Source organism: Dipodomys spectabilis, unplaced genomic scaffold, assembly GCF_019054845.1.
Source record: "Dipodomys spectabilis isolate Male_0828 unplaced genomic scaffold, ASM1905484v1 ptg000329l, whole genome shotgun sequence".
In the NCBI taxonomy this organism is placed as follows: Eukaryota; Metazoa; Chordata; class Mammalia; order Rodentia; family Heteromyidae; genus Dipodomys; species Dipodomys spectabilis.
The window spans coordinates 5912370-5932472 of NW_024871006.1; the positions used below are offsets into that span (position 1 = coordinate 5912370).

Sequence of the window (20103 nt, forward strand, 5' to 3'; positions counted from 1 at the left end):
CCTCTTAGCATTTCTGTTCCAGGCTGGAGCTCTTATCATTTGAGCCACAGCCGCACTTGCACCTTTTTGGTGGTTCATTGGAGACAAATGTCTCATGTATTTTCCTGCCCAGACTGGCTTTGAACCACGATCCTCAGATCTCAGCCTCCTGAGTAGCTAGGATGACAGGGGTGAGCCACCGACATCTGACTCTCTGTTCTTTTATCTGTATTGGGAATCAGCTGAGCTGCGAGGACCCGAAGGAGGCTCTGCACCGTGTGGGTGCCCAGTGTGACTCCCGCTCCTGTAGCACCCCACGTACCGGTAGGCTGTAGTCTGGTTGGGGGTTGGATGCAGTTCAATGCAGAGGGCCTGAAGGGTACCAGCCTTGCTGGGCAGTTACCGTGATCTGTGAATGTTAGTTCGGGCGCAGTAGGTAGATATTGGACAGAGCCCCCCAGATTTCCCAGTATCCTCCTGAAGCTGAGTTCAGGGGGTACAGGGAGAGATGCCAGTTCTCTGGTGCCCAGCTCCAGGTGGGCACGTGAGGCCAATGCCAATATAGGACACCAGCCCCTGCCCGGCGCACTGTCAGGGCACGGCCCCTCCCTCCACCACCCGACCCGGCTCTCTACCCCCTCCCGTGCCCGCGCCCCCTCCCCCCCAGTCTCCAGCCCTTGCCCTGCTGGTGCCAGCAATGTGGCCAGCAGGCCGGTCATGAGGGTGGTTGTCCTTGCTTGTGTCCCTGGAGGAATGTGGGCGGCCCGCCCCTGCCCTCCCAGATCTGTATCTTATCTCGCTGCCAGGCCTGGGTCCAGGTGCCCGTGCCCGGGAGCTAGGACTTTCTGACCCTTCAAGGCGTTGGGAGCAGGGTGGTGAATGTGCTCCTGGGAAGCCTGGGGGCCCTGGAGGGCAAGGACATTGGAGAGCAGCCTGTCTGTCTGTCTGTCTGTCTGTCTGTCTGTCTGTCTGTCTGTCTGTCTCTTGCTAGGACCCTGTCAGGTTTGTGGCTTATCGATCTCCGGGTCCCAGGCCCTGGACGTCCTGGGCTCCTGCTTGCTGCTTGGTTAATGTTTCATTGCGGAGCTCGGTCAGCCTTATGTAAGCACACGTTCACGACTCTTACCCTAACGCCTTGTGCGTTTGTGGAGGCCAGCCTCGAGGTCCCCAGGAATTGCTCCCCCGACCCATGGACTCGGACGTCCCAGGGCAGGGGGGCCGGACCCGCAGCTCTCCAGCCCGCAGAGCCCCCCCGCGTGAGTAGAGGGTCACGGGGCAGGAGGGGTGTCTTCTGCGTGTAGTTTGCTGAGCTGAGGGAAATGCCACCCGTTGCTGGCCGCCGGGGCGGCCCAAGACAGACGATGGGGGGACAGTGGCCCATTGAGAATGGCTGTTGTTTGCGGCTGGCAGAATGGCACCAGGCTGGCACAGCGAGCCACAGGGCAGGCGCCCCCTGCAAGGGTAGACGCCGGTGCTCACCTGCGCTGCCGGGGGAGGCCTGCGTGACCAGCCATGTTGTCTGTGGGTCTTTGTGTAGATAGGGTCTCACTTTTGCCTGGACCAGCTTTTAGGACCATTACCCTACCTGTACCTGCCCATAGCTGGGCTCACAGGTGCACACCACGACGCCCAGAGACAGGATCTCATTCATTTTACCTTATTTGCTCCAACAGGCCTCCAAAGGGAGATCCTCCCAAACTCTGCCTCCCAAGTCACTGCTCGTATAGGCTTGAGCCCCCAGCTGGCCTCCAGGGACCCCCTTTTAGATGCACATTGGGGTCAGGCTCTTGCTGCCATTTGACAGAGATGGAAACTGAGGCCGTGTTCCGTCAGTAGTTTCTACTCTTGTAAAAGATTGAAAAGGGGCCGGGCGCTGGTGGCTCACGCCTGTAATCCTAGCTACTCAGGAGGCTGAGATCTGAGGATCGCGGTTCAAAGCCAGCCCGGGCAGGAGAGACCGTGAGACTCCTATCTCCAATAAACCACCAGAAAACCGGAAGTGGCACTGTAGCTCAAGTGGTAGAGCGCTCGCCTTGAGCTGAAGAGCTGAGGGACAGCGCCCAGGCCCAGAGTTCAAGCCCCACGACCGACAAAAAAAAAAAAAAAAAAGATTGAAAAGGGTGTATTTATTTTGCATAGTTGGTTAGAGAATGAATGTGGTGGAAGGAACTCATTGAGCACCCCCACGCTCCTGCCTAGCACACCCTGGGCTTCTCAGGAAACTCAGGGAAGCTAGCCCGCACCAGACAGCACTGAGAAAAAGCGCTCAAGTGGGCACAGAGCCTTGAGCAGCCCGGGGCCTCTGCGTAGGGCTGTGTGTGTGGCCCTGACAGAATGGGGCCTGGTCCTCTGTTTCCTTGTCTTTGTGTCTGCCTGCCTGCCTGCCTTCTTTCCTTCCTGCCTTCTTTCCTTCCTTCCTTCCTTCCTTCCTTCCTCCCTCCCTCCCTCCCTCCCTCCCTCCCTCCCTCCCTCTCTCCCTTCCTCCCTTCCTCTATTTTATTTTATTTTATTTTATTTTATTTTATTTTATTGTCAGTTGTGGGGCTTGAACTCAGCCTGGGCGCTTTCTCTGAGCATTCCGGCTCAAGGTGAGTGCTCTACCACTGGGATCATAGCACCACTTCCAGTCTTCTGGTGGTTAACTGGAGATAAGAGTCTTAAGGGATGTTCCTACCTGGGCTGGCTTTGAACTGCAATCCTTAGATCTTAGCCTCCTGAGTAGCTAGGATGACAGGCGTGAGCCACTGGCACCTGGCTCATTCTCCCCCCCCCTCCTTCCTTCCTTCCTCCCTTCCTTCCTTCCTTCCCCCTCCCTCCTCCCTCCCTCCCTCTCTCCCTTCCTCCCTCACTTCTTTCTTTCCAGTGTCTATGTCTTGTCTTTCTTTTCTTTTTTCCTTCCTTCTTTCCCTCCTCCCTCCTTCCTTCCCTCTCTCCCTCTCCCTCTCCTTCTCTCCATCTCCCTCTCCCTCTCTCTCTTGTGCTGATACTGGGGCTTGAACTCAGGGCTTAACTTTGTTTTGTTTTGTTTTGGGGTCCGGTCGTGGGGCCTGAACTCTGGGCATGGGCACTGTCCCTCAGCTCTTCAGCTCAAGACTAGCGCTCTACCACTTGAGCCACAGCACCACTTCCGGCTTTTTTTTTTTGCTTATATGGTGCTGAGGAATTGAACCCAGGGCCTCATGCATGCAAGGCAAGCGCTCTAGCACTGAGCCACCTTCCCAGCCCCTCAGGGCTTAACTCTTGGTTGGCTTTTTTGCTCAAGGCTGGAGCTCTACCATATGAACCCAGCTCCACTTGCAGCTTTTTGCTGGTTAGTTGGAGATAGGAATCTCTTCTTGGATTTGTCTGTCCTGGCTGGCTTTGAACTACAATCCTCAGATCTCAGGCTCCATAGTAGCTGCAATTATAGACAAGAGGCACCAACACCTGGCTTGTGGCTGGTTTTCAGGCAGGCTCCCGCCAGGTGCTGTTAGGGTTTGGCGTGTTTTTGGGGTTGGGACACGGGGAGAGAGCCTCGGCCGCCCCAGCTGGGCTGCCGCCTGGGGGGAAGGCCCCAGCCCTGGGGCTCAGCAGGAGCAGGTGCTTCGGATGCCTGGGGCATCTTGGGGGGCCGGCTGTCCTCATCCCCGCTCCCGCAGGCCTTAGGTGCAGCAGTGGGATCTTTCTGGATTCTGCTTAGCCACGCCAATAGTGCCATCCCCTGACCTTGACCTAAGTTCCCAGGGGTCCCCACGGGCCGTGAGGAGACTTGCTGCCGCAGGGGTGGGGGTACACCGCACGCAGCCTGGGCCTGCGCTGGGGTGCGGGTGGGGGCTGCGGGCAGGCCCGGCCCGGGGAGGAGCGCACGGCCCCCGCTCTGGGGAGACGTGCCCAGCCTTTGGTTTTTACTGTTTTTGATCCTTGCTTTATGAGAGGTAGCCCATGCATTACAGCCTTCGCTCTTTTGAAGTGTTCAGCCCAGAGGTGCTTGCACAGTCATGAAGCCGGAGTTCTTCAGGCAGTGGAAGGCGTGTGGACGTAGTGGCCCTCCCTCCCCTGATCTCTGGGGAGGTTGTTCCAGGATGTTCTGTGGGCCCTGAGCCCCATTAGACTGTGCTTCTTTAATGTTTTAAACTACGTATGCATATCTCTGCCAAAGTTTCATTTATAAGTTGGGTGCAGTAAGAGGTCAGCATTAATAATAAAACAATTACAATGGGGCACTGGTTGCTTAGACTTGTGATCTTAGCTTCTGGGGAGGATCCTAGTTCAAAGCCAGCCTGGGCAGAAGGTTCAGGAAAACCCCACTCCCCATTTCAACCAATAAAAAAAAAACAACTGGGTGTGGTGGTGCATGCGTGTCATCACAACTACAAAGGAAGCGTAAACAGGAGGATTGAAGTCCCGGCCTGTGGGAAAAAGAGGGAAGAGTGAGACCCTATTAAAAAATGGTAATAGCTGCTGGACACCAGTAGCTCACACCTGTAATCCTAGCTACTCTGGAGGCTGCGATCTGAGGTTTACAGTTCAAAGTGAGTTTAAGCCTCAGCACGTGTGCGTGCGCGCACACACACACACACACACACACACACACACACACACACACACAGCAAAAATGGACCAGAGAATGTGGCTCAAATGAAAGCAAACATAAGGCTTTGAGTTTAAACCCCAATACTTCCAAAAGGAAAGAAAATAGAGCAGTTGTCACAAGATAGTGTGATAAAAGTTATTGAGGAGTTGACTGGGAAGGTGGCTCAGTGGTAGAGCGCTTGCCTAGCATGCGTGAAGCCCCAGGTTCGGTTCCTTAGTACCACATACACAGAAAAAGTTGGAAGTGGCGCTGTGGCTCAAGTGGTAGAGCGCTAGCCTTGAGCACAGAGAGGCCAAGAATAGCACTCATGCCCTGAGTTCTTAGTACATTTCGAGGCTTATCCATTGTAGCATATGCTAGAACTTCATTCTCCTCCTCTTCCTTCCATCCTCTTCTCCCCTCCCTCTCCTTCATTCTCTCCTTTGCCCCTCCTCTCCTTTTGCTTTTGTGTCCTGCTTGGATCCAGCGGGAGGGAAGCCTCCTGCGTGCTAGGCACAGGCTCCACCATCCAGTCACATCTCTGCTGATGTTTCTTTCTTTCTCTTTCTTTTTTTGTCGTTGTTCTTTTTTATTATTGTGAAAATACTGTACAGAGGAGTTACAATTACATGGGCAAGATAATGAGAACATTTCTTATCAAGCATTGTGGCCTCCTCCTTTGTTTACCATTCCCGTCCCTTCCTATCCTTCCCCCCCACCCCCTTACCCATTCATTCTTTTTCGTAGTTGATAATATTCCATGGTGGGGATAAAACACACTTGCCAGGTGGCAGGCTTTGTTTGGACCGTGGTGAGCGTGGCTGTGCAGGTTTTTGTGTGGATGTGTGCTCATTGCTGGCATCCCGCTTCAGGGTTAGTTTTCCCCTAGGTCTAAGGAGGCGCTTGTGTTGCGCCTTGAAACACCAGGGTTAAGGGCTGGCGGATCCGGTCATCAGGTCCTGGATCCTGAGTGGCGGGTTGGTGGGAACAGGCGGGTTTAGCAGTGATGTCCCACCACGGGGTGGGGGGGGTGGGGTCTAGACACTGCAGGAGACAGGCAGGCCCCCATTGATGCTGCCTGTGAGAGAGGACATGGGGTACAGCCCGACTGGTCCCCAGCAGGGGTGGGTGGGGATGGGGTTTCTCAGTGCTCCCCGCTGCCGCGTCCAGGGACACTGCCCCGAGCCAACTTGGAAGGCCCACTGGGCCCTGTCCCAGGAAGGCTTCCAGGCCCTCTCCCCGCATCCTCCGCTAAATTACCATGTGAATGCGACCCCTCTCCCCCTCCCCCCGTAGAGGGCCTGGGAGGGGAACCTCTCCCGCCCTCCCACCGGCTCCAGGTTCCGGTGCTGGCTTCAAAATCAAGCCTCCAGTGGATGCTGCCTGCAGAGGTCCGGAGGGTTCCACAGCAGGTCAGCCCGGCCTGGGGGGAGGCGGAGGGAGAGGGGCTCGGGGGCATGTGTGGAAGAGGCATAGGTGGACGGGTGCCCCTCAGCGGTAGGAGCCCCCACTTCCTCATGTGGCAGTCTGGGGTTGCTGCAAGTCACTCCTGGCCTCGTCCCACCAGCCGGCCTGGCTGCCAAGACACCGCCATTGCCGGGGGCATCCAGACAGTAACGGAGCTGTGCGGCGGGGTGCTGCCCCGGGGAGTCGGGGTGCTTGTGGATCTGGGGTTCCACAGGGCCGCAGGCGTGTCACGCACCGCGTCGCATCCTCAGGTCCATCTCAGCCGCGTGCGTCACCCACACGTGCTCCTGTGGGAGGGCCCCCTCCTCCGCCCCCAGCATGGGAGCGGCTTCCTGCTGCTGGCCCTGCACTGGTGCTGAGTGTGTGTGTGTGTGGATTGGGGTACAGCTACGGGCCAGCCTGCCCCTCCACTCTACCTGCTCTTCCCCCTGAAGAGCAGCTCCCCACGTGGGTCCGCACAGGCTGGCCAGAAAGCTCTGCCATCCTTCCCCTGGCCTCCTTCCCCGGCCTTCATGCTGTGTGCCTCCTGCTGCTGCTGGATCCGGGGATTGTTGATAGGGCCTCCACGTGGGCGCATGCACACCCATGCTCTGGGAAAGTGGCCCCGGGAGAGGCCAGGTGGCACTGGCCCTGGCACTACGGGAGGGGGGGCTGCCCCCAAGGTGCCCTGGGAGAGGAAGAGGGGCTGGGGACAGCACAGCAGGCCGGCCATTCATTCATCCAGGAGCTCCCGGCAGAGTGGTAGGGGAGGCTGAGTGTCTCCTGGCTCACGTAGAACAGAACGGAGGGCCCGGTGTGGATTAGCAGCCTGGCCCTGGAAAGACAGCCAAGGGAGAGAACGTTCTGGCTAGGAGACTCTGAGAGGGGGCTGGGGTGGCTGGCCAGGGAGGGCCGGTGAGCCGAGGAGAGCGACACCGACAGAGGCCTCGCCCCGCCCCGCGCAGACGCAGCCCGAGAGCTGGCCTGTGCCGTGTTCGATCCAAGGCCACCCGTGGCAGTTTGACACGCGAGAACATGGCAGCACAGAGAGGTTCTGAGCTCCCGCGGGGTCTCTCAGATGCCTATGGTAAGACAGATTTGGGGCCATCGCGTTCCGTGGGGAAGGACGGGTCAGTTGGAGGGTCACACCGTCCCTTGGTGCCTTGGGGACGGGGACGTGACGGTTCACTGCGGGTGGCAGCACAGCTTGCCGGGGCCCTGGAGAGTGGACAGCCCTATGATCCCCAGTGGCTGGAGAGCCCTGTGTGAAAGTGGGGGACAGAGTGGGGGGCAAATGGGCTGGGTCCTGGTGTCTGATTCGAGGTGGTGTGTCCAGGCTTGAGCAGGACAGTTGCCCCAGATGCCCAGCCTGGACCCCCGGCGCTGTCCGGCTGGTACTGGTGTGCGAGTCTGGGTGGGAAGTTGGCACGAAGGCCAGGGAAAGTGGTGAAGTGAGCAGTGGGGCTGTGCCCACTGAGGGCCGCGGGGCTGGCTGGGCAGATGGAGAGGGGAGGAGCCAGCAGAGACAGGGAAGGGGGGGGGCAGCGCAGACGCATACAGGAGCCAGCCAGAGCCTTTGGGAGGGAGGGCCGGGTGGTCAGGCCGGGTGGTCAGGCCGGAGGGGGGGGGGGCTGTCCTGTGTCCTCTGCTCGCTGGAGGCTAGGAGGCTGTATCTGTCAGACCCAAGTCCAAAGGCGCAAGGAAGCTTCGCGCCCCTGCTCAGGTGTCAGGCTGGTCTCGGGGCTTGCTGCCCGTCTACAGGCAGCATCTCTGGGCAGTGCTGCAGAGGTGAGGGAAGTACTCGGGGTGGCCAAGCAGCTGTCCACACAGGGCGCGAACCTGGGGACAGCGAGAGGGTGAGAGGCCCGGGCTACGCTGCCCAGCCCCCCATCCATGTCATCCGCCCACCTGCCCATCCACCCATCCACCCACCAGCACTCACCCATCCACCCACCAGCACTCACCCATCCACCCACCTGCCCATCCACCCACCTGCCCATCCACCCATCCACCCACCAGCACTCACCCATCCACCCACCTGCCCATCCACCCACCTGCCCATCCACCCATCCACCCACCAGCACTCACCCATCCACCCACCAGCACTCACCCATCCACCCATCTACCCACCTGCCCATCCACCCATCCACCCACCTGCCCATCCACCCACCTGCCCATCCACCCATCCATCCACCTGCCCATCCACCCACCTGCCCATCCACCCATACACCCACCTGCCCATCCACCCACCTGCCCATCCACCCACCAGCACTCACCCATCCACCCACCAGCACTCACCCATACACCCACCTGCCCATCCACCCATCCACCCACCAGCACTCACCCATCCACCCACCAGCACTCACCCATCCACCCATCTACCCACCTGCCCATCCACCTATCCACCCACCTGCCCATCCACCCACCTGCCCATCCACCCATCCACCCACCTGCCCATCCACCCACCTGCCCATCCACCCACCAGCACTCACCCATCCACCCACCTGCCCATCCACCCATCCACCCACCTGCCCATCCACCCATCCACCCACCAGCACTCACCCATCCACCCACCAGCACTCACCCATCCACCCACCAGCACTCACCCATCCACCCACCTGCCCATCCACCCATCCACCCACCAGCACTCACCCATCCACCCACCAGCACTCACCCATCCAGCTACCCACCCTCAGATCATTTGTGTTCTCATTCATTCATGATTTTATTTTTGGTTCTGAGGTTTGAACTCAGGGCCACTCAAGGCCATTTGAGCCACAGCTTCGAATCCTGCTTTGTTGCTGGTTCATTGGACATAAGAGTCTCATGGACTTTTCTGCCTGGGCTGGCTTTGAACTATGATCCTCAGATCTCACCCTCATATGTAGCTAGGATGACAGGTGTGAGGCCCTGTGCATGGCTTACCACCCTGGATTCCAAGGGACCCTGCCTGGGCTCCCTCAGTGAGCTGGGCCTGGGTGGCACTTGGTGAGGGCTTTTGGGTGCGCTGGATTCTAAGCAGGGAGCTGTGAGGGGGCGGCTAGGAGCCAGAGCCCCGGGGCAGTGGGGTCGCATGGGGCTGGACGATGCTGGTGGCTCACACATTGGCCCTGAGCCTGGCCCTGGCCCAGAGAAGGCTGGAGATGAGCCATCCCTCCCTACTCTTCCCTCCTGGACCCCAAGACACAGTCGGGGTGTTTCCCCCTCCCTGGGGATCCTTTGCTCAGGCTCCTGTCATAGTGGAGGAATGTGTCATCTCTTCTCCCTCCCCCCTCCCCCCTCCGCCTGGATGACAGGACCTAGGCACCAGGAACCTTCTGCAGCCTGAGTTCTGACCCACATGCACACTCCTGCTTGATTGCTGCGGGGAAGGCCCTTCGCACAGATTCCTGGGGTGGGGGGAGGGCTGCTGCGCCCCACGGTCCTCATCTGCTTGTTATCGGATGGTTGTGGGTTGTGTAAGTTCCGGGAGCCTCTGTCCATTGCGCCCCCAGCTCTGGTGTGTACCTGCTGCTAGCCAGGCTGATAGGAGCCGGCGGGGAGAGGGGGCGGGCCTGTCCCCTCCCCTGAGAGGGACAGCCCTGTGCAGAGGGGATTCCTCCCTGCTCCCATCCCGCCCAGCTGATCTTTGCCAAGAATGAACCAACCTCTGCTCCAGCGGCTGCTCTGGACCGGGCAGGGGCGGGGCGCGGCGGGGCGGGGCGGGGCGGGGCGGGGCGGAGCAGCTGGGTCTGGAGGTTGCTTTGGAGCTGCAGCTGCTGCCCGCCTTGACGGGGGAGTGGCCGCAGGGCCCGGGCCAGGCCGGCGGGGGCTGGAACAGGAAACCCGGCGAGTGAGGCCCGGCCCGGCCGGTGGGCCCCTGGGAGGCGGAGGAGCTCTGCCCCGCGTTGGAGGGTGGGCGGGGCAGGTTGGGGCCTGCTTTAAACAAAGACGGGTGTCTCAATAGGTCTGGGCAGCCAGGCAGGGGGGGAGGGGCCGCAAATGAAGAACAGAAGGGGGGGCCGGGCACGCCTTGGACCCCATCCAAGTTTGTCTTTGCCGACCGGGGCCCATCGAAGCCCCTGTTGGCAGAATGGCGGGGCTCCTTGATATTCCTCACCAGGATGGTGGGGGAGGGCTTGGCTGGCGGCCAGAGTGGGGACCCTGCCCGGCCTTCAGGGTGTCTCAGTTCCCTGATTGAATGGGTGGAGGAAGGGGTGGGGAGTGACCCTCACCGCTCTGGACCTCCCTGGTCCCAGCCTCGGAGAGCAGCCCACCGAGAGGCCACATTCACAGCTGCCCCCCACCCCCTCCCCGCCGGCCAGCACGCGAGGCCAGCGCAGCTCTCTGTGTGTGCAGTCCTGCAGCCATTGTGTTGAGTTTCTAAGCAGTTTTGGGCGGGAGGGCAAAGTCTCAGATTTCTGGCATCTTCGTTCTTAACCAGACCCCTCCGAGACACTTCCTGCCCGGAACAAAGTGTGAAGTGTAATTTGATTTGGAGTTCCTTATTAAATTAGATGAGCTGCACGCACTTTGAAATTTCGGTTCTTGAAACAGGCCCGTGCAAATTTGCAAGATGCACTAGTTTAGAGTCCTTCTCTTTCTTTTCTTTTTCTTTTTTAACGCCCAAACTGCAGCTTGAAGTCAAGCTTGAGTGCTGTTGCTTAGCTTTCTTGCTCAAGGTTGGTGTTATACCATTTGAACCATAGCTCCACTTCTGGCTCTTTTGTTAGTTAATTGGAGATCAGAGTTTCAGACTTTCCTGCCTGGGCTGGCTTTGAACCACCGTCCTCAGATCTCAGCCTCCTGAGCAGCTGGGATGACAGGCGGAAGCCACCAGCACCTGCTTTGTTTCCGTTTAGAAGAGAACAGGAGGTCCCAGAGTCCTGTGGCATTAATGCGGAGTCCAGGAGCCTGGGTGGGCTCACAGCTTAGTGAGAGAGAATGACTCTGCATTTCTGTGAGCCTGTGGAGCCGGTGGCCCCAACCCTTTCCCTCCTTTTCCTCCTGCTCTTCGCCTTCCTCACCCCGTGGCTGTCGACACGTGACTCACCCCAGCGCTAACTGCTAACCAGGGCTGCTTCTGTGTGTCTTGCTAACGAGTCAGGACACCCTGATTAGGACCTCATGAGACCAAATTATTTCCTTACGTTGGGCTCCAGGGGTTCATTGCTTCCTCCAATTGTCCAGAGAGGCGTGTTTGTGTTCATGAGTTTGTACACATGTATATGTGGGTACATGTATGAGCTGTGTTTTAATCAGCTTCTAATAGTGCTCTGTGGGGGTGGGGGTAAGTGGGGTTTGAACCCAGGGCCTTGTCTCTGCTAGGCAGATGCTCTGCCGCTTGAGCTGTGACCTGAGCCCACCTTTTGTCAGCTTCTAAAAGGCGACAATGACCCAAGAACATTGTGTGGCTGAGTCAGCCCCAGGGCTCCTTACGGTGGAGGGCTACCTCGCTGCAGGGCGCGGCTGGTGGCTGCCACTCACTGTGCATCAAGGTTTCTAGTCACCTGGTTTCACTTCTAGAATGTCACTGTTTTGCTTGATGAATTGTAGAAGAAATCAGCATTGCAGTCCTACTCCGAGGGACCCCAGAGTCCTTTTCTACCTATTGTTATAGTTAGGTCTTTAGCATCTTGTCCCAGCCCTCTGCATGCGCATGCACGTCCATGCACGCACGCACACACGCGTCTGGTTTGCAGCTCTGTATGGGCCCCATTCTCTGCCTGTTTCTTAAGCTGCAGCCTCCTCTCCCTCCACCCACTCGTGCATGCCGGAAGCAGGGAGTCATCTTTGAGCTCATTGTGGATTTTCTCAGTCCCTCCTGGGGGGTCTCCAGCTGTGGGGTGTTGTCCACACAGGGTGTGAATCATGGGGGCAGGCCCCAAGCTGCTGGGTCTCTTTGTTTTGGGACATGGGGCCTGGCCCGTGCCTGCACCAGGGGATCCTGGGGGTACATGGATCCAGGCCCCAGGACAGGGCCCAGCAGCTGGTAGAGGGCTCAGCCAACCTTGGGTCTTCCTGGAAATAAAAGTACTAAGTCCTTGTGAGAGGCGCTGCCAGCTGGGCCGGGTCCCTGCCTCCCTGGGGCAGCTGGGGACCAGCGGAGCCTTCCACACCCAAGGGCCCCTCCTGGGGTATAGCTGCGGGAAATCACGCTTCCATCCAGCTTTCTGAGGTGCTGGAGGACCCAACGTGCCCGGTCCTGAGCCCAGGTTCAATTGATCTTTGCTGGTGAAAGATGCCCCTCCCCCCCAGTTTGCTCCTCTGTGAGGGGGTTAAGGGTGGCACTTGCTGTGTCTGGCGGTGGTGATGCCCGTGAGGCCTTGGCTGGGCTCCTCACGTCTCTTCCATGGCCACTCACCCACTGTAAGAAGCCCTCTGCAAGCCTGGCACCAGCGGCTCCCACCGGGAATTTTAGCTCCTCAGGAGGCTTCGCTCAGAAGATCAAGGTTCGAAGCCAGCCTGAGGAGGAAAGTCCATGACACACACACACACACACACACACACACACACGCACACACACATACACACACACACAGCCCTTCACAGGGGTCTGGGAACAGCTGATGTTTATGGGAACAGACGACTCAGTCCTTAGGGCTCAGCTGCCCCTGCTTTTAAGCCCCCCCCCCCCATCCCCCATGTGGAACTTGGGCCGCGCTTGGGGCTGCAGGGACAGGCTGACCTGGCCCCATGAGTAAAGAAGATGGCTCCGCCTCCTGTGGCTTGAAACTGGGCGGGCCTTGTGTTGGGGAGATGTGGGGATGACACTGGGTTTGCCCTGGGGTGCAGGTCTGGCTGGCACTGGCACCGCCTGGCTGTCTCTTGGAACTGGGAGCTGTTGGGCTGTGGCTCCGAGGCCACTGGCCATTGCCCCGCAGGGCTTCCCAGGGGGCAGTGCGGTGGCCGGGAGGTGGCATGGGCTCATCTCCCCCCCACCCCCATGCAGGGCAGCAGGAAAGGGGGGTGAGGGGCTTGTGGGTTTGGGCCTGGGGTTTCCAGGTCTAGTCCGCCAAGCCAGTCCTACCTGGCAGACTGAGGTCACCCCGAGGCCGGGATGAAGTGTGAGCATCCCGAAATGCATCACACCCCATTGCTGTCTCCCGCTCCGAGTGGGCTCTGGGTGGGCACCTGGTCTGTCACAGCGGGGCGGCAGCAGCCTGCCCAGGGTGGAGCGGGCCTCTCCCCTTGCTACCCCTCAGCCCTGGACACAAGGCAGAGAGGAAGCCACAGAGAGGGCCAAAGCGAGCTGTGGACACACACCGGGCCTCCCACAGCACCCAGGACACCGCCACTGCCAGGCCACGCCGCCAGAGGTCCTCCAGACCCCAGCCGAGGAAGGCCGGAAGCTGCCGCCTCCTCCCGCCCCTCCATTCTGCCGCCCAGATTATCCAGCTCTGCGTTCATTCACAGTGCTGGGTCGCCGTCGCCTCCAATTCTAGAACGTTTCCATCCATCACTCCCAAAGGAAACTCCATACTCATTACACAATCTCCCCCTCCCACCAGCCCCCCCACCCCCCACAAAAAATGTGGACTTGTCAGGGGTGGGCGTGTCGCATGCGCGCGCCCGTGGCGTGGTGCTCTTGGCATGCGCGTGCCCGTGGCGTGGTGCTCTTGGCATGCACGCGCCCGTGGCGTGGTGCTCTTGGCATGCACGCGCCCGTGGCGTGGTGCTCTTGGCATGCACGCGCCCGTGGCGTGGTGCTCTTGGCATGCGCATGCCCGTGGCGTGGTGCTCTTGGCATGCGCATGCCCGTGGCGTGGTGCTCTTGGCATGCACGCATCGGTGGCATGGTGCTCTTGGCATGCGCGCGCCCGTGGCGTGGTGCTCTTGGCATGCACGCATCGGTGGCGTGGTTGGTGCTCTTGGCATGCGCGCGCCCGTGGCGTGGTGCTCTTGGCATGCGCGCGCCCGTGGCGTGGTGCTCTTGGCATGCACGCGTCGGTGGCGTGGTGCTCTTGGCATGCACACGTCGGTGGTGTGGTTGGTACTCTTGGCATGCGCGCGCCCGTGGCGTGGTGCTCTTGGCATGCACGCGCCCGTGGCGTGGTGCTCTTGGCATGCACGCGCCCGTGGCGTGGTGCTCTTGGCATGCGCGCGCCCGTGGCGTGGTGCTCTTGGCATGCGCATGCCCGTGGCGTGGTGCTCTTGGCATGCACGCATCGGTGGCATGGTGCTCTTGGCATGCGCGCGCCCGTGGCGTGGTGCTCTTGGCATGCGTGCGCCCGTGGCGTGGTGCTCTTGGCATGCACGCATCGGTGGCGTGGTTGGTGCTCTTGGCATGCGCGCGCCCGTGGCGTGGTGCTCTTGGCATGCGCGCGCCCGTGGCGTGGTGCTCTTGGCATGCACGCATCGGTGGCGTGGTGCTCTTGGCATGCACACGTCGGTGGTGTGGTTGGTACTCTTGGCATGCGCGCGCCCGTGGCGTGGTGCTCTTGGCATGTGCGCGCCCGTGGCGTGGTGCTCTTGGCATGCACGCGCCCGTGGCGTGGTGCTCTTGGCATGCGCGCGCCCGTGGCGTGGTGCTCTTGGCATGCACGCATCGGTGGCGTGGTGCTCTTGGCATGCGCGCGCCCGTGGCGTGGTGCTCTTGGCATGCGCGCGCCCGTGGCGTGGTGCTCTTGGCATGCGCGCGCCCGTGGCGTGGTGCTCTTGGCATGCGCGCGCCCGTGGCGTGGTGCTCTTGGCATGCACGCGCCCGTGGCATGGTGCTCTGGCCGCTCTCTTCTCTCAATGTCGTGACTTCGAGGCTGACCCACGCTGACCTTCATCCCTTCCTTCGCTCCGAGCTGCGGTCCTGGGGGAAGGGCGTGTGCGGTGTCAGGGTGCCTCACACACTCACCTGTGCGTGTGAATGGGTGCTTTACACAGTTCTGGTCAGTTTTTTTGAACCAAGTATCACTGGCTGGCCTGGGAGTCTTACCTCAGCCTTCCAAGCACCGGGACTGTAGACGGGCGTCCTGGTGCCTGGCCTTAGATGTTTGTATCTACTGCTTGTTGACTTTGGAGTCAGAAACGCCCTGAGAGCAGAGCCAGTCGCAGTGGGGGCTTCAAGTAGGTCCGTGAGGGGCTTGGGGTATCAGGAGATGCGCTGCCTGGACCCAGGCAGGGAGACCCGGCCCGGAGCTCAGGATCTGCCCAGGGGGAACATGGTGCGCATCAAGTATCCCAGGTTGTGTGTGTTTGCCGTCTTGGTGGGGTCTATGGGGGCCTCTTGTTGACCTGACTGCGCTGGGGGGTAAATCATTGCCTGGATCCCAACCTTGTTTGTCACAGATGGGGTTGGGGCAGGATTTAGCACCATCTAGCAGAGTTCTTGCTGGGGATGCGTAGCTATTTAAGTTTAAATGAGTGAAAATTAAGTAAAAAAAAAAATGGGGGTCTCTCATTTGACAGCTTAGTCTCCAGCACTCTGAAGCCCAATGTGAGCATACCGGCAGTGCCTCGGAAGTTAAAAATGGCTATGCCCAGACACTGCTGGGCATGGTGGTGCACACCTGTAATTCCGCCACTCAGGAGGCTGAGGCAGGAAGATCAAAAGCTCCAAGCCAGTGGGCACCGGTGGCTCAGGCCTATAATCCTGGCTGCTCAGGAGGCTGAGGCCTGAGGATCTCAGTTGAAAGCCAGCCTGGGCAGGAAGGTTAATGAGACTCATCTCCAGTTAAGCACCAAAAAAGACGAAAGGGTGCCCGTGGCTCAAGTGGCGGAGCACTCCCCTTGAGCAAAGAAAGCCCACTCAGGGCAGCGCTCAGACCCTGAGTTCAAGCCCCAGCACTGGCACCAAATTAAAAAAAAAAAAAAAAATCTAGGCTAACCTAACCTACAAAACAAAGAAAAGAAGCAGGTCTCAGCTTGTGCGCGTTGGTGGTCACGCTACAGACAAGTCTACAGGAGGAAGCAGCCTCGACGTGCATGGACAGACGGATGGATAAATAAAACGTTCTTATGCTGATTTTAAGGAATATTATTCAGCCTTGAAAAGGAAGGAAATCCTGGCACAGGCTCCCCTGCGGATGAAGCGTGAGGCGCTGTGCTAAGAGACACAATAGGCAGGCACAGAAGTGCAAGTACTGTACGATCCCGCCTCGGAGGGCCCCGGCGTGGTCAGACTCAGACACGGGAAGCAGGCTGGGCACAGGGCTGTACTTTTGCAGGCTCAGAACATTCTAGAAGTTGGTTGCACCACAGCCTGTGTCTGCCTGACCTCCCCCCTCCCCAAAAGTCTACGTTGAGATGGTTAAGGTGATCATGTTTTTCTTACAAGCTGCCTGTGGCCGGTGGCGGACGCGGGCCTGCGAGGAGGCAGGGCGTGGGTGGGTTCCGGCATCGTTTCCGGCTGCCTCGGCATGGGGGGGTGGGGGCTGGCTAGGCCCCGGGTGATTTTCTGGGTGATGGGTCCTGATTGCAGGGCTGGGCAGGCTCCCAGAGGAGGGGCCTGCAGGAGCGTGTGAGGAGCTAGAAACCTTGGGTCACTTCTAGCAAGGAAGGAACGTCCATGTGCTTTGATGGTGGCTTCTGCGGGGCACGTGGTGGGTGGGATGTTTGGTTGGTGCCCGCAGAGGGCCCGCCTGGAGCCCCTGCGGACCTTCCTGCCTCACCTGGGGGGAGGGGAGGGGGGAAGGGTGGGGTGGGCTCCAGCATGGGGCAAAATGGCTCCCAGACCCACAGACAGATGGAAGCAATTTTCAGTCACATGGGTGAGGGCTGAACCGCTGCCCTGTAAGGCAGGGCCCCTGTCTGGCTCCAGGAAGCGGGGCCTCAAAGCCACAGCTCCTCGGCCAGCTGCAACACTGCGTCTTTGTTTATTTAAAGATGCTGGAAGCTGGGGAGGATATTTCTGAGCAGGGAGCAGAGCCCCTGCTTTTGCTGCCTTGCAGGGCTGAGTGTCCCCGGGCTGGGTGGGGCGGGGCTGGGTGGGGGCGGGGTTGGCAGCCTGGCGCCCAGAGCTGGGGCTCCTCCTGGCAATCAATTCCTGGCATGGGTATTTGCTGGTTGTTGTTTTATTGGCCCTGGGTTCCGGGAAGTGGGGTTGTTTGCGCTCCATGTGGAGCGGCTGGGGAGTAGGTGGCCGGGCATAGTGCTTCTGCCCCCTTTCCTGCAATTTTGTCTTCCTCCTTCTGTCCCTCACCTTGGGCCTGGGGGAGGGGGGAAATCTCGATTCTCACCGGTCACCCCAATGTAGCAGAACGAAGAGGAGCGAGCACAGGGTTCGACCAGGGCCATCAGGGCTCCACCTGTTGGCTGGGGGACCCCCAAGTGTGGTATCTGTCCAGGAAGAAGAGCAGTTTAACCCAATCCTGCCTGGGGCCTCTTCGGTGGGAGGCCTGGAAGGCTGGGTGCCCACGCTGCCCCCTCCCCGCCCTTCCCCTCCCCTGCACCTCTGCCCAGCAGGTGTCTGAAGAGGCACTTGGTACCTGTGCAGGTCGCTCCAGCAGGGCGCTGGAGAATGAGGGGGGCCTTCTTGGTGCCCTGTGGACCAGGGAAGACCCTGAGCCTGCTGGCGCTGCCAAGGCCAGGCACTACGGGCTGGCAAGGGCAGCTTTGGGGTCAAAGTAGTGTGTGGCTCCGTGGTGGGGCGTTTGTACGTCCACACCAGCGCAGGTGGGGGTGGCAGCTGGCCCCTGGCTGGTCCCTGTGGGGCCCCAGGTCCCAGCCAGACCCCAGTGGAAGAAGCCTTGAGACCCTGTGTTGGGCCGCAGTGCTGAGGGTGTCCAGTGGTATTGCTTGGGGCTCCTCTCTGGCCACCCCAGCCTCTGACCCACACGTGTGACCCAGGGGAGGGGCCGAGGCTCTGCTCTGATGCTCACGGAAGCCTCAGGTACCGGAAGTTCACCCCAGTCTGCAGACCTGAAAGCAGAAGCTGGGCTGGGCTGTGGATGGGGGGCAGGGTGGACTGGGTAGTCAGCCGCCCGGCCCGGCCCAGCGCTCTCCTTGCCTGCCTGGCCCTGTGGATGGGGAGCGGAGGGAAGGCGGGTTCAAGTGTTCTCAGCCCGCCTGGAGCCAGGGAGGAGAGAGGTCCGGGCAGGCATTGCTGGCAGAGAAGGTGATTAGAGCCGGCGCAGCGTGGCTCGGGATGTGGTTTGCCCGAGGCCGCCGTGGCCCTGGGCCTGCCTTCCCCATGGGTTTCTTGGACGAGCTGCTTGGACCTCAGCTTCTCCATCTGACGGCGATGTGGATGTTTGAGGGCACCCTGGGGCTCTGTCACACCCTGAACCGCTGCTCCTCTTTCCCCAGCCTCCGAAGCGGCTCCCAGCTGTGTGGGCGACATGGCGGACACCCCCCGAGACGCCATGCTCAAGCAGGCGCCCGCGCCACGGAATGAGAAGGCCCCGGTGGACTTCGGCTACGTGGGCATCGACTCCATCCTGGAGCAGATGCGCAGGAAGGCCATGAAGCAGGGCTTCGAGTTCAACATCATGGTGGTTGGTGAGTCCCCAGGAGCTGTCCTCCGCGCCGTCCCCCCCCCCCCCCCCCGCCAGTGCCGAGGGGCAGCCTCTCCTCTGTAAAACGGGTGAGAGCGTGAACGCACGTGAGCATCCGTGCGCCCCCTGGAGGGCCACGGCTCCGCAGAGGGGCCCCGCTGCGGTAGAACCCCTGGCATCCCCTGGGTGAGCAGGCCCGAGCTGTGACCAGCGACGCCTGCCTGGACCATGGTGTTTGCCGAGCTCCTCCTTCCTTCCACTGTGGCCCTCGGCCCGAAGGAGCTCAGCCCGAACCCCCAGCAGGCCTGGCTGGCGGCCTCCTGGATGCCTCGCTCAGCTGCCTGCCTGGCAGGTGCCCCTGGAGACTTCGTCCCTCTCCTGGTGGCTGTTGTGGCCCGGTGTCACCATGGTAGAAGCACCTGCTGGCCTTGGGACCCAGCCCCGGGCCCGGGTGGTCCTCATGGTAACTCATGCTTCAGGAGCAAATGCTCCGTCATCTAATTTGAACTCCCAGGCTGCTCTACGGGGTGGTAGGAGGGGTCTGGGCACATGTGTTCACCCACAGCCCAGGCTCAAAGCTGGGTCTGTAGGCACAGCCCACGCCTGCTGCTCCCACCAGGGCCTCGTGTCTCGGAGCCTCCCTCAGCCTCCGTGGCCAAGCTGGGCTAGGCACTGGCGCCCAGCTGTCTCTTCTCTGTGTCACTGGACCCACGGCCAGAGGCAGAGCCCCTGAGCAAGTTCACCAGCACTGACGGCCTGCGCGGCGCGGCGTGAGCCTGGGCATCGCTGTAGCCTTGCCTACCAACCGCTCACCAAGCAGCCTTCCTCTGTTCTGTCCTCAGGGCAGAGCGGCTTAGGGAAGTCCACGTTAATCAATACTCTCTTCAAGTCGAAAATCAGCCGGAAGTCAGTGCAGCCCTCTTCTGAGGAGCGCATCCCCAAGACCATTGAGATCAAGTCCATCACCCACGGTCAGCACCCCGGGGATGGGGCCTAGGCTGTGGGGGCGGGGCCTGGACATTGAGGGTGGAGACTGGGTTGTGGGGCGGGGCCTGAACATTGAGGGTGGAGACTGAGCTGTAGGGGTGGAGACTGGGCATTGGGGGTTGGACTGGGCTGTGGGGCCTCTCAGGGAGGCGGGGACTGGGCAGTGAGGCCCTTTCTTCCACAGAACAAAGGGAGCCCAGCTTGGTCAGGGCAGTCTAGGACTTCACTGGGATCCCCTGGACATCATAAGTCTTGGGGGATGATTGGTTCCAGCCCTCTAGCATGTGCCCCCATAGATACCACCAGGAACCATGGAAGGGGACATGCTGGTGGTGACCCCTGGGCTCCATGGGCAGATGGTTTCCTCCCCTGGGACGCGCCTCTGACTCCAGTGCTCTGGGTTATTCAGATATTGAGGAGAAGGGTGTTCGCATGAAGCTGACGGTCATCGACACGCCCGGCTTCGGAGACCACATCAACAATGAGAACTGGTGAGTGGCTCTGGGAGCTGGCGGAGGGTGGAGGGCACCTAACCAGAGGGACTTGGGCCCCATGTGCTGCTAAAGCCTTGTGCCTTGAGCGCCAAAGACTCAAAGTGGAATCACCATAGCAATCGAGCCCCGGCCCCCAGGTCAGAGGTCAGCATGGGGAAGTTGGGAGCCGAGCGCCAAGCATCTGCCCGAGTTCTGGGATTTGACCTGGGGTAAAGGGGATGAAGGCAGAGGGTCCCAT

At 60.3% G+C, this 20103-nt stretch overlaps 1 protein-coding gene across 7 annotated transcripts in view; it reads left to right on the plus strand.

Moving 5' to 3' along the window:
- Septin9 (septin 9) overlaps positions 1-20103 on the plus strand; it is a 139176-nt gene that overhangs the window by 111384 nt on the left and 7689 nt on the right. For 6 of the 7 annotated variants that reach the window (XM_042702655.1, XM_042702659.1, XM_042702658.1 and 3 more), the window contains 3 exons: positions 18197-18388; positions 19227-19355; positions 19781-19862. In XM_042702655.1, coding sequence (XP_042558589.1) covers positions 18197-18388; positions 19227-19355; positions 19781-19862 — 403 coding nt within the window. Of the gene's footprint in view, positions 1-17940; positions 18006-18196; positions 18389-19226; positions 19356-19780; positions 19863-20103 lie in introns of those variants that run through there. The other variant, XM_042702661.1, reaches the window with a different exon arrangement.